Source organism: Pantherophis guttatus, chromosome 7 (genome assembly GCF_059756535.1).
Source record: "Pantherophis guttatus breed Tessera chromosome 7, ASM5975653v1, whole genome shotgun sequence".
In the NCBI taxonomy this organism is placed as follows: Eukaryota; Metazoa; Chordata; class Lepidosauria; order Squamata; family Colubridae; genus Pantherophis; species Pantherophis guttatus.
In genome coordinates this window covers 92559569-92579844 of record NC_142069.1, presented here as the reverse complement: position 1 = coordinate 92579844, position 20276 = coordinate 92559569, and the positions used below count along the sequence as shown (strand labels likewise).

The window sequence follows — 20276 nt, the reverse complement described above, 5'->3', positions numbered from 1 at the left end:
TTTTGCACTGATTCATTGTATGAAAGAGTGGTTGCCTCCAGGTGGGAAAACTATGCATAGCCAGCGGATCTGGCAGCAGATTCGGACAGTGAGGAGGTTGGGGAGGAACATGGGCCGGTCCTGGAGTCTCGGGAAGGCTCTGACGAGGGCTCTGCGTCTGAGGCAGAGAGAGGGCCAGGGCCATATGCCAGTTATCAGCTGCCTTCAAAGTCAGACATCAGTGAGGCGGACAAACAGCTGGAGCCTGTTCCCAGTGTGTGCATGCGCAGAGTTGCCAGATGAAGGGAACAGCTAAAGAACAAGGGTCCACTTGGGAGTAAGGCCAGATGTTGAATGGCCCCTCCCAGAGGGAATAAAAGAGGAGCGAAAGGGGAAGTGGGCTTTTGCAGGAGACAATTAGTTCATTCCTGCATTCTTGCCAAGTATTGCGGTGGTCACTCTCCAAGCCTGATCAAGGTCGGTAATTGTGACCTATCTTGAAAGACTGTGGGAGAGGACTTTGCTGGAGAGGAATTCACTGTAAATTAAATAAAAGGGGGTTATTGGGACGAGGACTCCGCTTCATGCTGCTGGGGAAGCCTAGGTCAGAACAATTGGCCTCTATCTTCAGCAAAACTTGACAAATTATTCATGCTCCACCACAAATCATAGATGTGTCTCCGATGGGAGCACATAGAACAATCATTTATACAGCCGCATGCTAATATCACCAAAAGTCCTTAAATAAAGCTATGTAAGTCGTTGCAAAATGCCACGTCATTTATCCTAAAATCAGGGGGATGATTTCACTCGATCTAAACAGAGCCTGGGGGCATCTACAGGGGTGGTCAGAAGAGTCGAGATGACAGCCACATTCGTGCAAACCTTGTTCACGCTCATTCACATTTCAAAAATTAGCCTCTTTGATAGTTGATGGGGCCACGACTGGCATTGAAAACTCAGCCTATTCTTTTCTCTCTCTCTGTGCATGTGTGAGAGTGAAGGAAGAAAAGAGAGAAAGTTGCAAATGGATGAGAGAAGCTGGAGGTGGTGGAGCTTAGATGAGGGTGGGACCGTCTGTGTCAGATCACCTCACATTTCATTAGCAGCAACAGCTGTAAAACAGCTCCATATGAAGATGGGGCAGAGGTGCTGTCCTCACATTTGACAATGTCTTAAGTAAGAAGAAGTCACCCTTGAATTGGGGTGTCATCAGGCACGTGTTCTTTGATCCCACCTTCCCCAAATGCCCACAGGGGTTACAAGATTTGGTTGTTGCATTACATTTAATGGTTTAACAAAAGCAATCTTCTCTTTATCATAATGTCACTCTCCCTCAGGATCATTGACATCGTTTAGTACTGTGGATATGGGACTATCTAAGTAAAAACAATGTTAATTTTACAAAAATACTCCTCTTCCTCCTCCTCCTCCTCCCCCTCCTTCTATCTGTATTCTGCAATTTGCAGAAATCAAACATCATTCTTCTTTCTTTCTTTCTTTCTTTCTTTCTTTCTTTCTTTCCTTTCTTTCTTTCTCTTCCCTCCTTCCTTCCTTTCCTCTTCCTTCCTTCCTTCCTTTCCTCTTCCTTCTTCTTCTCCTCCCGCTCCTTCTATCCGTATTCTGCAATTTGCAGAAATCAAGCATCTTTCTTTCTTTCTTTCTTTTTTTCTTTCTTTCTTTCTTTCCTTCCTTCCTTCCTTCCTTCCTTCTTTATTGATTGATTTCCTCCTCCTCCTCTTCCTCCCCGCCCCCCACTGCAAAGGCCAGCCTTCAGTGCATGAATTTTACCCTGATGGCCTTCTGTGTAATTAAGGGAGATTTTAGATTCCATAAAATCAGCAGTAGCGCCATGGTCGGTCTGACTTTGATTTCACAAACAAACAAAAAATTGCATTAGGAGCACAAATTGGCAAGAGGATTCTCTTTCAATGAAAACTGTTCTACATCCCTTTAGAAAAGCAGCTTCCTGTGACCAAATACAAAATCTCATCAGAAATGCCTATACTTTGGGGCTATCCTGTCTAATTTTGGATTAATCCATTATAGCATTTATTAAACTTGAATGGTATCAGCTAATATTCAGATGCTGGTCTGAGAATGAAGGATATCATCAGCATCTTTGAAACCATTCTGGCACTAATTGCAAGAATTAGATTAAAATTTTTAACATGTGGTAGCTATATTTAATTCAGCTATATTACACTTCTATTAATATCTTCAACATAGTGCCTATATTGAAATGTTGTGGGGTTTTTTTTAAAAAAGATGTCTTCTGGCTGATGTTCGATCTGAGGAAAGCTTTAAAAGTCTTCTTTAAATTTCACTTTATGCAAAACTTTAATGATAATAATTTTTTTCAGTCCAAGATTTCCATATTTGCTTGACTCTGGAAAGAGTACAGAGAAGAGCAACAAAGAGGATTAGGGGACTGGAGGCTAAAACATATGAAGAACAGTTGCAGGAACTGGGCATGGATAGTCTAGTGAAAAGAAGGACCAGGGGAGACATGATAGCGGTGTTCCAATATCTCAGGGGCTGCCCCAAAGAAGAGGGAGTCAAGCTAATCTCCAAAGCACCTGAGGGCAGGACAAAAAGCAACGGGTGGAAATTAACCAAGGGGAGAAGCAACTTAGAATGAAGGAGAAATTTCCTGACAGTGAGAACAATTCATCAGTGGAAACACTTGCCTCCAGAAGTTATGGGTGCTCCATCACTGGAGGCTTTTAAGAAGAGACTGGACAGCCACTTGTCTGAAATGGTATAGGGCAGTGATGGCGAACCTTTTCAACAACGAGTGCCAAAAAGGTTGCTCAGAAACATCACATGCACGCACTTGTTGGGGCCACGCTCCAGAAAAGCCAAACTTCCGGGTTCTAGTGCGCATGTGCGCCCGACGATCAGCTGGCTGGAGCGCTTGCACAGACCGGTTTTCAACACTGCCGTGAGTGTGAAGGGATGGCGCTCTGGAAAAGCCGAAGTTCTGTGTTCTGGCACGCATGCGCACCCAACAATCAGCTGGCTGGGGTGCATGTGCATACCGGTTTTTGGCACTTTTGCGTGCGCGAAGGATAGCTGATCATCATGTGTGCATATGCGCCAGAAACCCAGAAGACAAACAGGCAAGTGCTGGGCGACATGGCTTGGCATGCCACTTGGGGCACTTGCGCCATAGGTTCACCATCATGGGTATAGGGTATAGAATGGGCTAGAAGACCTCCAAGGCTCTTTCCAACTCTGTTATTGTGTTATCTCCAGTTGAAACAGAGGCACAGCTGTTCTGTGGCCGAAAGTAATACATAGCAGCTGGCAGTCCTTTTAGGTATTTTCATTAACAGAGCACTGATCCAGCTAAATCCTTGGTTGTTTGTTCTGTGCCTTTGCTTATAACCAGTGCCTCCTCTTGCATCCTTTTTCAAAATTGGAGCTTAGCAATACGGGACTCCAAGAGGCCTCGATACACATTCCAAAATAAAATATAAGGATTTCTTTTTTAATCACAATAGGTGAACTCCATAAGATCTCATATTAGAATGCCCACAACTTTGATGTCGTTCCTACATCAGCTTCCAAGAGATTAGAGATCCATGACAGTTCATGAGATTCAGCCACTTTTTACTTCTCCGAAGTAAAAACTGAAGGAATTGAGATAAGGATAGAGAAGATGGCCCTTGAAGGGATCTCAAAAAGAAGAGAGTTGGCTTCCAATATCCAAGGCTGTAGAACAGGGAATAATGTCTCAAATTAGAGAAAGACAGAGAGAAAAACGTTAAGTGCAGGGAGGGCAACTCACTAGTATAACCAAGGAAGTTTCTCTTCATTTGAGCTGTCCAAGCATAGACTTGAAAAGATGTTTAAGTTTAGATTCGTTAGCTTAGACATCCAGATCTATAATTCTATTATTCTATGTCCTAGTGCCGTGATGGCGAACCTGTGGCACGGGTGCCACAGGTGGCATGCAGAGCCATTTCTGTGGGCACGCAAGCCGTCGCCCTAGATCAGCTCCACTGCACATGTGTGCCTCCAGCCTGCAAGCTGATTTTCGGGTCTGCCACACATGTGGAAGATGCGCGCGCATGCCCTTGCCGCCCTGCCCCTCTCAGGAGTCTCCACGCAGCCCATTTTGCATGCCAGGTAAGTACATGGCTTGCACAGAGGCTCTGGGAGAGTGAAAAACTGAAAGTCTGGAAATGGGCCATTTCTGGCCTCCGGAGGGGCAGGGGAGGCAGTATTCGCCCTCCTGGAGGATCCAGGAAAGCCTCCAGAGACTGTGGAGGGTGAAAAATGGCCCTACCAGAAGTCTGGAAACGGGCCGTTTCTGGCCTCCGAAGGCTTCAGGGAGGCCAAAACAGGGCATGGGGGGGGTCGTGTGTGCATGCATGGGGTGGAGGGGAGCGTGGGGGGGTTGCACACCCCTGCACAGGGGGGCAGGGCAGCAGGGGGGATTGCGCGTGCATGCGCATTATGGGTGTGGGCACGCGCGTGTGCTATCGCGCACATGTGCGCACTTTTGGCACCCGAGGAAAAAAAGATTCACCATCACTGTCCTAGTACATGCTAGAAGAAAGAACTGACTTGATGCGGTGGAGGTGAGGAGATGAAGGAGAAGACGACAGATGGATGGGATCAAGAATATCACGTAAGCCTCCTTGGAAGAGCTGTGAACCGTAACCGTCTGCAGGAGTCATGCCTGACTTGATGGCACTTCACAAGGTACCTTTGAGAAGATCAGGTAACAGCATCTTGAACAAGAAGTTGTCGCTGAACCCAATCTCTAATTTAGATCCTATAAATCACGTACGGTCCAATATCGCCCAAAGAAATAAGACTAAGGTAGCCTGTCATGAAGTTGGTGCTGGGCTTGGTTTCCTTCCTAATTTTTAATAGACCTTCCCTTGATTACTAACTTGAACAAAACAGCACAGGATTTTATCCACTTCGGTTTTATTGTTGGCTTCTTGCCCGGGAGAAATGTACATGTGAGTGTGCAGACGTGGGAAAAATCGATACACCGCTTGGAAAAAAAAAACCTTTTGAGTGATTTATAACCAGGCCCGGCACTTGTGGCCGATGTGCTCTTGTGACAGTCACAATTGAAACATACAAGCAAGCAAGTGGAATCCGCCATCCATCATGCTGCTTTAATTATTTCTCTTTTTTTTTAACGCCTGCCACAGCTCCAGCGATCGTCAGGCCGCGCTTGGCAGAGCTGTTAAAATAATCAGGCTGATCGCGCGATGTAATTTGGTGTGGCTTTTACTCGCTCGCGAAACATTTGTTCTATTAACCGCGACATCATCATGCACCAGTGAGAACGAAGACAGAGGGGCGACATTTGTGCAATGCAATAATTACTATCCTTCGGTGTTTGTGCGTGTGGTGTGTTTAGTGTACGAGTGTGTTGAATTTTGGCTAATTTGCTGAAGTTACTTCTCTAATGTTGAGCAGATTCTCTGTAATCAGAGGACATAACAGCTTTGATTTTTCTCAAATTTAAGTACCCACTAAACTCCACTGGATTCAACACAGCATACATTTAAGTAGATTTATGCAGGAATGCATAAATTCATCATAATTCATTAGCCTCAACAATGCACGGAAGTGATGTTTATCATGATCTCATCATGTGATGGAATCTTAAGAGTCTCACCTGTATAATGACATCATGTCCTCAGTGATGTAATCGTGGCTTGTACGAGATGCCCATAGTTGACTGAACACTGTTGTCCTTCTCATTTACTCTCAAGGCAGTTCTGAAGTAGACAACAGCAAGAGAACATCTTCTCCCTTTTAAGTGTAAATTTTAAATTTTTAATGTATTTTAAAATTATGGGTATTTTAAATTATGGGTATTAATTCAGCCAAATTTATTTAATTCATTTTATTCGATTTTAAATTTTGTATATTTATGTGTTTTATTTCATGGCTGTACACCGCCCTGAGTCCTTCGGGAGTAGGGCGGTATAGAAATTCAATAAATAATAATAATAATAATAATAATAATAATAATAATAATAATAATAATAACATCTTTCTGAAGGCCACAGGCCATCATCTAAGCTAGCATCAGGCTCATGAGTGGGAGGTAGAACCTGTCCGTGTGCAGTTACACTAGTTGGTAGAAAATTCATGGAGTTATCATCCCAATGTGAGGGTTCCAGTCTGGAAAAATCTGATTGAATTTAGATTTGAATCACAATCCTACAGTCATCTTTCAGATGCCTTATTTCCATAAAGTTATATATTCTAAATTCATCAGCATCCACTGCTGGAGCGGAGTTTCTGATTCTTGGCATAAGAGTTATGATGTTTCTGTGCATCTCCTTTGTATAACTTATTTGTATTTTTATTGCTTTTTGTAGAATTTATTGTTCTCCGACTAAGTCCTATGAATTTGGAAATCATTTTACATTCTTTTAATATTCAGACCAACATGTTCAAAGGACACCCCGTGTATAAATCACAGCCTTTGTCGACAAAATAGTTTAAGTTTGGATTTTGACCTATCGCAGCCACAGTTTTATGTACTTTGAAGGAAACTGAGAAAAGCCAAAATTGAAATCCACAGGACTTAAAGGAGTCACCATTTAGTCCTGTGCTACTGAATGTCAGAAAGGCATTCCTTCACTCCGAAAGGAGCCAGCCCAAATACTGGAAAGTGGAGATAGAAATATTGCAAATGTAAAGTCTCTTACATTTTTTTTTTACTAGATGATAGATACCAAGGTAGCTAGATAGCAAGAGGGAGAGGGGGTGGGGAGGGAGGGAGAGAGAGAGAGAGATGATAGATAGATGATAGATAGATAGATAGATAGATAGATAGATAGATAGATAGATAGATAGATAAACATAGAAAGAGAGAGAGGGAGAGGGAGAGAGAGAGAGAGGGAAGAGAGATGATAGATGATAGATAGGTAAGTAGACAGATTACATTATAGATGGATGGATGGATGGATGGATGGAGAATGAGAGAGAGAGAGATGGAGAGAGAGAGAGAGAGATGATAGAGAGAGAGAAAGAGAGAGAGAGATAATAGATAGATAGATGATAGATAGATAGATAGATAGATAGATAGATAGATAGATAGATAGATAGATATAGATGGATAGATTTCCCTTCAGGGAAAGTAGGTAGCCTATTTTAGTGTGTTATGTTCAACCTTTTTACAATTTAATAATGTGTGTCTCTTGGAAGACTTGAAAATGCATTGCCATTTTGACGAAAAACACAGGCTGCAGAAGATCTGTAGGTTCTCCAAGTGAAATCATTGAGGGGGGAAAGCCTAAAATAAATAAATAAATAAATAAAGAGAAAGATTATTTTAAAAAAAAAGAACCAGGAAACTAAACAGAGGAATTGCTTTCCTGTCCATTTCTATAAACGTGACCTGAGAAAAGCACAGCCTTATAGCTGAGAGGTTCTCCAGACAAGAGCTCAGCCTCCGAGAGAAATTCTGTCTAAGTAGAAATTCTGTTCCTCGTCCACTCCAATTATTTTTTTTATTTCCTTCAGGTTGCAATCTATTTTTCATAGGGAGCATTCAGGGTATCTTTCACCCATATCTTGAAAGGGCATACCAACCATCCAGGAATATTACCATGTGACAAGCACATCCATTTTGCAACCCTGCAGGTCCAAAACCTGGGAATAGCTAGCAATCTGCCCTTTCTTGATCCCTTAAAGTCTTCACTTAGCAACTGCCTCGTTTAACAACCGTTCACAGTTATGATGGTTATGAAACAAGTAACTTGGAATTGAAAGCTTTTGCCAGTTTTGAATATTTCAGAATATGCTGAGAGCTACTAATTTATCACGGATCTCAAAAATGGGCAAGAGTGGGTCGTCTCTTTATCTATGGAGATGTCCCCAGATATTTGTTGGAAAGATAAATAAGAAAGGCATTTATTTGTCCAACTGTTTGACCAAGAAAAGATAAGGGTGTATCCCTAATTAAGCCCTGCTCTCCAACCTGTTGCCTTAAAATGTTCTGGGAGTGCAATTCTCAGATTATCAACCCAAAACATCTTAGAAATTGTGCAATCCCAACACACATCCACACAGTGTGTGTCATAAGTGCTAGCTCTGTTAGGCAGCATGGCGGACTCCAATAGGAGTTACCTACTGCAGAGGTCTCCTTCAAGATGGAGAAAATTGGCTTTTCCTGGGCAGCTGATTTGCATCATGGTACAAAAGGAAGGTCCTTTCCTACATGACAATGGAGCTTCTCAGTCATCCAGGTCATGGTTGTTCCAAAACTGCTTTTTCAAAAGGCAATTGGACTTTCTTCGTTATTCCTTGAAGATGTTTCGCTTCTCCTCCAAGAAGCTTCTTCAGTTCTGAAGAAGAACTGAAGAAGCTTGGATGCCTTTTGAGAAAAAAAAACACCGTTGGGATCTTTCATGAAGTTCAGAAATAGACTGTGTTTGTATGAACAATAGATGTCAGCGCTCCAAGTATTGCACCCATAGAAAACAAACTCCGAGGCACTCAAGTTCCTCAAAAAACGATTTATTGGATGCATCATTTTGGCACAAACTGGTGAAAGCCGACTCTGAGGTTTCCCGCGGCTTTCACCTAATTAAAAGTACAAGTTTCCCTTTCCCTCCCAAGTCACTGGTCACGCTGTCCAATTCAGGTGCTGGCTGGTTGCTGAGTTACCGGCTCCTCCTCTGGCCAGCCATCTGTGAGAATGTCCTCAGTTCCCTCAGGAAAACTTTACTGTTTTTGGCTACAAAACCCCATCTAACTATTTCCCCCCCCCCCCACTCCCACTGCTGTGTGGCAGCCCTGAAGCCTTCAAGATGGCTTCGGCCAGGCTCACTTCAGGGTTGACAATAACCTGGCCTGTTTTCAGAGTAGCAAATCAGTTGAGTTTGGCCATCCATGCAAAACCATTGCATCCCATTTCCAGGAGGACTTCAGACTGGTAAGAATAGTCATCCTGTCATTCTCGTGTCACCACATTAGAGGGCTTGATCCAAGCTTCCCATGAAGACTTACCCTGAAGATATTTGCAGTGAACACTTCTAAAAAGTCTATGATCTGTTCTGCATTTCACTTTCTTCCTCACCCTTTTCCATCTCTGTAGGCACCTGACAGAAGCTCCAGTTGGTTTGCTCCTTCCTTCTCGATGGGATGGCTCTTCCTCCGGCGCAGTTGCGTGCTGGAGAGAATGAAGACCTCTGACGTTTCTACCAAGGTTTCTTAGAGCTGCCGGAAGAGGAGATGAAGATGTTGGCAAAGCTTTCTATGCTTGTGCTGGTTTTGTTCTCCAGGAGTGTCTTCCTTTCGTTAGGCGATCACAACTTTTTAAGGAAAGAAATCAAAATAGAAGGAGACCTGGTGCTGGGAGGTCTCTTCCCAATCAAGGAGAAAGGCACTGGCGCCGAAGAATGTGGACGAATCAACGAAGACCGAGGCATCCAGAGGTTGGAGGCCATGCTGTTTGCCATCGATGAGATCAACAGAGACAGCCACTTGCTCCCAGGGATCAAGCTTGGAGTTCACATTTTGGATACTTGCTCACGAGACACCTATGCTTTGGAACAGTCCCTGGAGTTTGTCAGGGCTTCTTTGACTAAAGTGGATGAAGCAGAGTACATGTGTCCTGATGGCTCATATGCAGTTCAAGAAAACACCCCGTTACTCATCGCGGGGGTCATCGGAGGATCTTACAGCAGTGTTTCCATACAGGTGAGCAGGTCCATCCATAAAAATAATGTAGCATGTCCATGATCATTCACCCGTTTCAGGGAATATCTAAGGATCTCCCAATGAGATCAGGACTGGTGGGGTTGGGTTGTGCAGTCACAGTTTAAGGCAAAAGAATTGGAGGGGATGGTAGCCACTAAATGTTTCTCATGATAATCTCAGTATCATCTACGAGAAAGTATGAAATGTCTAAATGTTGGGTCGGAATAATGCTTCCTTCAAGGCCAGCCATTTCAAAATCTGAATGTGTTCTCCAAGATCTCAAGATCTTTCCAGGCATGATTAACATTATTTAATGGAAGATCCTGCAGATCAAACTTGGAACCTTCCAAAATTTAAACATTAAAGGAGATGGCCTCCAAAACTTTGACTTCTGCTATTAGCCTTCTTCAGGCCAAGAATGCTTGACAGAAACAAGGCTCAGATCTCCAGCTTAAGTAGTTATTCTTTTTGGCTCATTGGCCATCTGACAACGCATCCTTCAGTCCAAGAGCCAGAAGACTTGGCTGGGTGATAACAGCTCCTCAGCTGGAAGTGCCGATACAATCAGGATAATAAGGATTATCGGCCTCTTGTCTCGTTGTTCTGTTTGCTGATGACATCACAAGGTTCTTCAAGCTTTTATCTTCCTGGAGGGTTTTAATAACCAATCATGAATATTCAGATCGCTTTTGCAGTGTGATTTTTCAAGATGGATATGGCAGGAGGTAACTTTTAAACAGCCACCGCTTCGGGGTTTTTTTTCAGGATATTTTTGTCTCAATTATTTCCCTGCAGGCACAAATGTGAGCAAATCAGTTATACAGGAGTAAAATCTTATTATATCTTAGTGATGCAATTAAAAGATTTAACTCTCACATTTGTAGAAATGCAGATATATTAATTTAAATATTCGATACCTGAGTCCAAACAGCATATACTCTAATAGTTCATTGAGCAATCATTGATTGAATGTAATCAATAATTTGCATTGCAGCAAAGGAATATCTAATTCTTGAAGTTCAACGGTTGGATCTGTACAAAATGGTAAACTAATTTATGGTTTCTGAATACCATACGGGTACATTTAATTCTATCCGCTCTCCCCTTTGCTGCTGCTGAGGAAAAAAATAACAATAAATAGAAATTTTATAAGAAGGAAGGACATGATTATGAATTATGTCTGATAATAAAGCAAAGTCTTCTGCTTTGTGCTTCGTTAATAAGCCAGAGTCTAAAACCTGTATTGGATTTCTGATTCCTACCCATTCATTCATTCATTCATTCATTCTTCTCAAATGGGTAGGTCAGTTATCTCTCTTCAATTCTAAATCTGAAATTTTATAGGGAGGGAGGGAGGGAGGGAGGGAAGGAAGGAAGGAAGGAGGAAGGAAGGAAGGGAGGGAGGGAGGATGGAAGGAAGGAAGGGAGGAAGGAAGGAAGAAAAAAGGGAGGAAGAGGGAAAGAAAGAAGGAAAGAAAGAAAGGAGGGAGTAAGGAAGGAAGGATGGAAGGAGGGAGGGAGGGAGGGAAGAAGGAAGGAAGGAAAAAGGAAGGAGGGAAGGAAGGAGGGAAGAAAAAAGAAAGAAAAAAGGAGGAAGGAAGGAAGAAAGAAAAGAAAGAAGGAAGGAAGGAATCCAAGGATCATCATATTAGATGCTCCCAGAGTCTTCTAGAAGAGTCCAGATCATTCACCAAATTCTGGATCCACTCCTGGAAAGCGAGTGGACTTTCTCCGCATCCTAATGGCCCTTTTTCTCTTTCCAGGTGGCCAATTTGCTCCGGCTCTTCCAGATTCCTCAGATCAGCTATGCTTCCACCAGCGCCAAGCTCAGTGATAAATCCCGGTATGACTACTTTGCCAGGACGGTGCCTCCTGACTTCTATCAAGCCAAAGCCATGGCTGAGATCCTGCGCTTCTTCAACTGGACGTACGTGTCCACGGTGGCCTCGGAAGGAGACTATGGAGAAACGGGGATCGAAGCCTTCGAACAAGAAGCCCGGCTGAGAAACATCTGCATCGCCACCTCCGAGAAAGTCGGCCGGTCCAATATCCGAAAGTCCTACGACAGCGTCATTAGAGAACTTCTCCAGAAACCCAACGCCAGAGTAGTGGTCTTGTTCATGCGTAGCGATGATTCTCGGGAGCTCATCGCCGCAGCCAACCGGTTCAACGTCTCCTTTACCTGGGTGGCCAGTGACGGCTGGGGGGCCCAGGAGAGCGTGGTCAAGGGCAACGAACACGTTGCCAGCGGGGCCATCACTCTAGAGCTTGCTTCCCATCCGGTCAAAGAGTTTGACCGATACTTCCAGAGCCTCACCCCTTATACCAACCATCGCAATCCCTGGTTTAAGGACTTCTGGGAGCAGAAATTCCAGTGCGGCCTTCAGAACAGGAAAACCCACAAAAAGGTGTGTGACAAGCACTTGTCTATCAACAGTTCCAACTACGAACAAGAGTCCAAGATCATGTTTGTGGTCAACGCGGTGTATGCCTTGGCCCACGCTTTGCACAAAATGCAGAGGACAATGTGTCCGAACACAACCAAGCTCTGTGACGGCATGAAGCACCTGGACGGCAAAAAGCTGTACAAAGACTACTTACTCAAAGTCAACTTTACAGGTAAACCATCAGCCTCTTCGGATGCTTTCCCTCGAAAATGGTTATGGTTTATTCTCACTGATTCAGCCTCTTCTTTGTCTTGGGCCGTCTTGTTCAAGCAGGGTTTGAGGTGAGGTAAAAATCAACTGCTTTGAGTAAAATATTTATGTTATCTTGAGGCAAGGGAGGACTTAACAGAACTAGATAAAGCCAAGAGCTTCTGTTGATTAAATTACCAAGACAAACAACTGCAAATGCCTTTTCGTTCTATTTTGAGGTCTGGCAGTATAAATCAAGAGGTAGCCAGCAGTTCCACCAAAATCCAACAAAATGTCAGGAAAACAAACACAGATGTCGCTTCGGAGGGAAACAGGCAGGATTAGAAGAGACAGGTAAATCGGGGAGCCATTTAAGAGATGGTGCCAGATGGACTTTTTTTTTGGTCTCTCTATGTAGGAAGAGTTTGTTTTCTGGAGAAGTTAGGCAAGGGAGAGAAAGTTAAGCAGTCAAAGAAAGCCAGATCCAGATAACAAGAATAACAGAATAACACAGTTAGAAGGGACCTTGGAGGTCTTCTAGTCCAACCCCCTTCTCAGGCAGGAAACCCTCTACAAATGACTCTCCAGTCTCTTCTTAAAAACCTCCCGTGATGAAGCACCCACAATTTCTGGAGGCCAGCTGTTCCACTGGTTAATTGTTCTCACCATTAGGAAACTTCTCCTTAATTCCAGGTTGCTTTTCTCTTTGGTTAATTTCAGAATGTCTCTGGAATGGTTCACTGCCCACTTTCCAGAGAAATTCTTAAAAAGCTTCATTCTAGCTCAAAGATGACCTGGTTATTTTAGCACTGATTTTCTCTACCCTAAACCATTTGGGGTGATACAGATTTTCAAAAAATATTGTTTTCTAGCCATATGAACATTTCAAATACAACAAATAGCACTAAACAGCTAAAATAACAAACGTTCACCACGAACCACCAGTAGTCATTAAAAACACTACTAAAAATAAAAGTTATGAGTTAAGAAATGAAATTTGCACGTAGGAAAAGCCGCACGCGAGCCAGTGCAGTTTGTATTTTTAGCTACCCTTCCAAAGGTTTTAGTGAAAACTTTAGTAACCACAAAACAGGAACCTGCTTTCCTATATAATGGGAGCAAAACCATCTCTTATTTTAACAGCTGTTTGCCTTCTCCTCCTAGGAATGAAATAAGGGCTTTATGAAGTCACCAGTTTCTCTGAGCTATTGATTGTTTCCAATGTGCCCATTCCAGAAGATATTTTGTCCCAAAAGCAAGCAGCATTTTGGGACAAAGCAGCAAAAGAGAGTGAGAAAAAACTGGGCACAGATTGGCTTCCTTTAAAATGGCCGTTGTTTGGCACCAAGATGCCAGTCAAGAGTGTTTCCAAGACCTTTCTCAAGGAAGACGTAAGTGTTGTGGCCCGCCAGTGGCCAGCAGAGCTGGCAGCAGATTCAGACAGTGAGGAGGTTGGGGAGGAGCGTGGACCAGTCCTGAAGTCTGGGGATGGCTCGGACGATGGTTCTGAGTCAGAGGCAGAGAGGGGGCCAAGGCCATCTGGGAGTTTTTTGCTGCCTCCGGAGTCTCCGGAGTCTGACATCAGCAGAAGAACAGCATGAGCCTGTTCCCAGTGTGGGCATGCGCAGAGCTGCCAGGAGACAGGAACAATTAAGGAAACAGGGTCGACTTGGGAGTAAGGATTGGAGATGCTTGGCCCCTCCCATAAGACATAAAAGAAGAGCAAATGGGATGTGAGCTTTTGCAGGAAGCAATTAGTTCATCTGGCCGATTCAAGATTTGAAACCTCTGTTTGTGACTCTGTGCCAAGTTTGGCCTTGCCCTGCGGCTGGAAATTAGCTCCTTGGCAGCGTTCCACGTGAGATAGGTAGGTGTTGATAATCTTCCTCTGAAAGACTGTTTATCAAGCTTTGCGGACTGTAAATGAAAGTAATTTACAGCCGTATGAATTAAAGAGGTTTGCAGGGGCCAAGTTTATGCTGTTTAATTTCTAAGGAAGCCGAGGTCAGAACAGTAAGGAGGGCTGTATTACAAAATACAGCAGCCGTGTTTCCTTGGATAAAAGTGAACGGCGAACCTGAAAAACAGCAAATCGGGAAAAAAGGGTTCCTAAGGGCTAAAAATATTTATGTTTTTATTTTATTTGGAACTTTTTATTTTATTTATAACTTTGCTTGACAAAGGAATATACAAGAGCGGAGCCAAAAAAAAAAAAGCATTAAATTAAATAAATTTAAAGGGCAGCTTTCTGAAATAAAGGTCCATCCTAAAAGGACCTGTGGCGACAATATTTTAAAGTGGAAGCTAACTGTGAAAATGATCATTTTTATCCAGGTCAAAATGTTTCTTGAAAGAAAGTCCTTCAACAAGGACATATAGTTTAATATTTGGAGCAGGGCAGTGTGATTTCAGCCTGCAGGGTTCCATAATTCTGATGACTGGTCCTACTAGCTGAGATTTAGGGAAGCTGTAGTCCCTAACATCAAAAAACCTGGCCTACGTCTGGATTACGTCTGATTATCAATCAGCCAGCAAAGTCCCTGGATGAGTTTGGGCCCATTCTCTACCTGACCAACCTCACAAGATTTCATAAATTATTTTTTTTAAAAAAACACACATCCCACCTTAATTCCTTGCAGGAAAGGCAAAATAGAAATAACATTCAAATACATTTCAAAATAGAAATAAGCCAACAAAAATTCCCCTTCTGCATCCCACAGAAATGCACAATCCACATTTGAAGACCTTGTTAGACTGATTTGTTTCTTGAGTCACAACATTTGAGGGTTTAAAGGAGTTTAAGGGGGGGAGGGGAAATTGGGTCTCCGCATCCCCATCTCATAACCTGACAGACGGCATCTTGTTTACTCTTCCACAAGAATGGTTCCATAAAGCAGGTTAAGCAAAGATCTTGTGGAAATTGATTTGCGCAACAGTGTTCAACACTTGAGTTCTCCTATCGCGTGAATTGGGGTTTTGCACTGGGTACTATTTTTGTTTTCCTGAAATCAGCCACTTTACCTCAATAGCTCTTTTTTTAAAAAAGAAAAAAATTGGCTGGGGCCTATTTTCCATCTTGATCTCTATCCATTCTCCTCTTTTCAAGAAGAAAGGAAAAAGAGAGTGGGGTTTTGCTGAACTTCCAGTAAAGTGAGAAAAAAAAAACACACATACACACATCTTGAGAGTCCATTTCCATGGTAACCACTCCATTCAGGTAAGAAAGTAAATAGGGTCGTTGGCCTGCAGCACACATTCTCCCCAGGCAAACTCACAACAGCCCCCCTAAGTCCCCACCTTCTGTGCCATATAGACCAGCTGAGAATTGCAGCTGAATAAAATCTATTTTTTTTCCGGTTGTTGTTGTAGTCCCTTAAAGTATTACTCCATGCCAGATGGAGTCTGGCTTCAAAATATACTGCTGGAGTTGTCTTATGGCAGCTCAGTGTCTATCCTGCCTTTATTTTGTGCAAATCAAGGTGTGTACATAATGCTCTTGCCTTCTCAGGGGCTGCCCCAAAGAAGAGGGAGTCAAGCTATTCTCCAAAGCACCTGAGGGCAGGACAAGAAGTAACGGATGGAAACTAATCAAGGGAGGAAGCAACCTAGAACTAAGGAGAAATTTCCTGACAATTAGAACAATTAATCAATGGAACAACTTCCTCCAGAAGTTGTAAATGCTCCAACACTGGAAGTTTTTAAGAAGTTGTTGGATAACCATTTGCCTGAAGTTGTGTAGGGTTTCCTGCCTGGATAGGGGGTTGGACTAGAAGACCTCCAAGGCCCCTTCCAACTCTGCTATTCTATTCTATTCTATTCTAGTCTAGTCTAGTCTAGTCTAGTCTAGTCTAGTCTAGTCTAGTCTAGTCTATATTTTCTTTCACTTTAACAACACTGTGTGGTCTGTGGTAAAGTTGGATGGGAAGGCAATGATAGATCCAAAGTCATCCAACTGACTTCCATGCCTAAGAGAACTAGAAGAGAGAACCAGAAGATCTCCTGGGTTCTAGATTGCTATCTTCTACATTAAACTGGCCCTTGTTATAATGATACCTCATCTTCTGTCTAATATAGAAAGTCAGATAAAGTATTTTATCCTTTTGAGCCTTCTTCAGCCTCAAATGAGCGTGAAAACTACTTGGCATGTCAGAGTGTTTTCACACTATGTGCTGAACCCTAAATCTGGGTTAAACAAACACGAACCCTTGAAGCTGTGCCTTTTTAACCAACAGCCTGTTTTCAGAAGTTTATGAAAACACATTGGATGCTTTCAGAGTTGGTCAGCTCAAAGAAGGACAACTCCGTCCACCATTTTTAGTCGTTGTCTGTTTGTCAGTACAAGTTCTGAGCTACCTGCAAATTCAAGTTAAAAACAGACTTAGGCATGATGGAACTTATTCTTAACCCAGGGAGTAGTTTACATAACTTTTTTGAAAAAGTGTTTAGCTGAAACTGTTCATTCTTTTGTTAGCATATGGTAGAATTATTTTCCATCTGATTTATTTCTTGGCACAATACCCAGCTTGTGAAGAGCTCAGCTTCCAGTTAATTCTTCAAATTAGGAACTTGCCCAAATGTGATTCTGTGAGTTAACGCAAGGCTACACAACTCTAGTTTTTTTTTTTTTTTAACGTCCTTGGGAATTTCTTGCAGATCGCTCTGGGAATTATGGGTTAACAAACTAGGAAAGTACCTTGCATTTCTATGCTTATCTCTTTGGCACAATAACTGTCTTTTGTTCAAGATGCCTCAACTTTATGTTGTTGAAAACAGCAAACTTTAAAGATTCCCAGTTGAATAGATATATTTAAATATGGTAGAAATCATCTGAAATCAGGCCAGGTTTCTCTAAAAGAAGCTTGCAGAACCTAAAAATAATGAAAGCCAGACTAGAGCCAGCAAGGAGCTCTCAGAAATAAGGCATAAATAAAAGGCCGCGTAAGAAAGATGGCAAATGGGTGGAATGGTTAGCAGTGCCAAGGATTCCTTATGAATAGTGATGGGGCTGTTGGAAAACATGCTTAGTGCATTAGGAAGCAGAGTGTGCTGGACCTTGGCTCATTTCAAAAAGCAGAGCAGAGAAGAATCTCCTTAAAACATAGACTGGAAACCACAAAGAAATCCCAGGATAACAGAATAACAGAGTGGGGAGGCACCTTGGAGGTCTTCTAGTCCAACCCCCTGCTTGAGCAGGAGACCCTATGCCAGTGTTGGCGATGCTTTTCGGAACCGAGTGCCAAAACAGGAGCGTGTGCGCACATGGGGGGAGGGCCGGAAACTGGAAGAGCAGCTCCCTGGCGCACACACGCAGCAGCACCGGAGACCAGAAGAGCAGTTCCCTGGCATGCATGCACATGCTGGAAGCTGAGCTTCCTGTTTCCTGTGGGCGCATGCATGCCTATCGCCTGGTCTTCTGGTTTCCTGCGCTCCTGTGCATGTGCACCAAGGAGCTGCTCTTCTGGTTTCTGGTGCTCCCCCCATGAGCACGCACTCCTGTGCTGGAACCCGGAAGATCAACGAGCCATGGCTGGCGTGCCCAGAGATTTGGCTCTGCATGCCACTTCCAGCACATGTGCCATAGGGTCACCATCACAGCCCTATGCCACTTCAGAAAAATGGCTGTCCAGTCTCTTCTTAAGAGCCTCCAGTGATGGAGCATCCACAACTTCTGGAGGCAAGTCGTTCCATAGGTGAATTGTCCTCACTGTCAGGAAGTTTCTCCTTAATCCCAGGTTGCTTCTGTCCTTGATTAGTTTCCAACCATTTTTTCTTGTCTTGTCTGGTGCTTTGGAAAATAATTTGACCCCCCTCTTCTTTGTGGCAGCCCCTCTGATATTGGTAGACTGTTCATCCCTAGTCCTTCTTTTCACTCGACTAGACATTCCCAATTCCTGCAACCGTTCTTCATATGTTTTAGCCTCCAGGCCTTTCATCATCTTTGTTGCTCTTCTCTGCACTCTTTCCAGAGTCTCAACATCTTTTTTAAAAATATGATGACCAAAACTGGATGCAGTATTCAAAGAGGTACTAATGCTTCACATGATCTTGATTCTATCTCTCTTCTGGATTAGACTGGGAAACTGGGGAGGGGGAGCTTTCTGGAATAAGACTGCAGCAAGCAATTCTGTATCCTTGACAAGAGCATTTATCCGGATGTATTCGTGAAGTTTCATGACTAGCTCCATTCACTTTGGCCAATCTACAAGATGCCAAGGCAGGCCAAGTTCCTCTGTCTCACATAATTGGGATGTAATTTGATTTAGTGGGAAAAGAAATGAAAAAAAAATCTGCCTTTCATGCACACAGTTTTTCCCAGTTTTCAACTCTCCCCGGAAATGTAAAGACATCATTCAAGCCACAGAGTGTTAAAGAGCATTAAAAAGATTTAAAGTGATCTAGTCTACCTGAAATTAAAAAAAAAAAATCAATGCATTTAGGGGCCTCGGTGGAATCTGTGGTTGACTTTCTTTGAAAAATATGATAATTTACTTTGAAGTAAAGCTAAAACACAATTGATTTTGAAAAGAAGCAGATATTTAACTTTTTATTATTATAGAGGGGAAAAAAGAAGGAAAGAAAACAATTTTCTTCTTTCGTTTTCTCTACACAGACACATACCTCTGTAGACATCAGATATCAGGCAGACGTATCACACAAACCAAAACGTGTGAGTCATATATATTGTGTATGTTTGTATCTACATTAAACCTTACAACTAAACAGTAGGAAAGGTTGGAAATTTAAAAGATAAAATCAAGATTTTTAAATGGTTTCCTCTGAACAGAAATTCTAGAAATAAAATACAGGGCAGCTGTGTGTGTCTTTGTGTGTGTGAGTGTGTGTGTAGGGTTTTCTTCATATCCTTATATAACTGACAGCTATTATTTTTCTCCCAATCATAACAATGTGCAGAATTCATTTCCATCGTCCCCCACTTCATTTCCAGACCATGGAGGCCTGCTTCAACAGAACACCACATTTATTTTTATTATTTTTTTAAGCCAGCAAACGGTACTGCCTGGCTCTTAAACAAGCCCAGGGAAGGAGAACAGGGGATCTGAGGTGAGATTTCTTTTTTTTTTTTAGCCATAAAGTAAGCAGGCACATAATTTGATTCTGCAGGGGAAAAAATATGAAGGGAGGGAATCCTGAACCCAGCTAATGTTGTTATTTTTAACTCTCTCATCATATCAACTGAATAGGCTTCGGGAAAGAGCTGTTATATCCACAGTATTTCCTCTTAGATAATGTCCTTTGGTGAGTGACTAAATGGAAAAGAAAAATAATCAAAATCTATCTCTCTATCATCTATCTATCTATATCTATCTATCTATCTATCTATCTATCTATCTATCTATCTATCATCTGTGTGTCTGTCTGTCTATCTACCTATCTACCTACCTATCTACCTATCTATCTAGACTATCTATCCATCCATCCGTTAAAGATGCTACTACTGGTAGCACCCTTGGTGAAATGTTCTCTATTAGTTCTGATGTGTTCTGCTCTATTCTATTCTATTCTATTCTATTCTATTCTATTCTATTCGATTTGATTTGATTTGATTCCATTCCATTCCATTCCATTCCATTCTATTTCATTCTATTTTTCTTTTCTATTCTATTTTATTCTCTATGTATTATCTATCTATCTATCTATCTATCTATTTATCTATCTATCTATCTATCTATCTATCTGGCTATTTAGCTGCTTAGATAGTCAGCTAAATAGCTATCATCCCTTGATCTGACACCTTGAGTTTCATCTTTGGGTATTTGGCTTCCAGTCTAGAAGCGATGAAGCAATAAGAGGTCAGGGTGGTGCTAACCATTGCTGATGCATAGGGCTGTCCACCCAGGGTCATCGAACATTGAATGGGACTTTCATCACACCATTAGGTCATTAAATCTTAATGATTTTGACCGCATCCTGGGTGGTGGCATCTGTTGTGGGATCAGCACTTTCTCC

The 20276-nt window shown here is 42.5% G+C and overlaps 1 protein-coding gene across 2 annotated transcripts in view; it reads left to right on the top strand.

Annotated features, from left to right (window-relative positions):
• GRM3 (glutamate metabotropic receptor 3) overlaps positions 1–20276 on the top strand; it is a 75587-nt gene that overhangs the window by 40915 nt on the left and 14396 nt on the right. Inside the window, exons 2-3 of one of the 2 annotated variants that reach the window (XM_060694943.2) lie at positions 9068–9672; positions 11436–12291. In XM_060694943.2, the coding sequence (XP_060550926.2) occupies positions 9205–9672; positions 11436–12291 (1324 nt within the window). In that variant the 5' untranslated portion in view covers positions 9068–9204. Of the gene's footprint in view, positions 1–9067; positions 9673–10338; positions 10398–11435; positions 12292–20276 lie in introns of those variants that run through there. The other variant, XM_087874362.1, reaches the window with a different exon arrangement.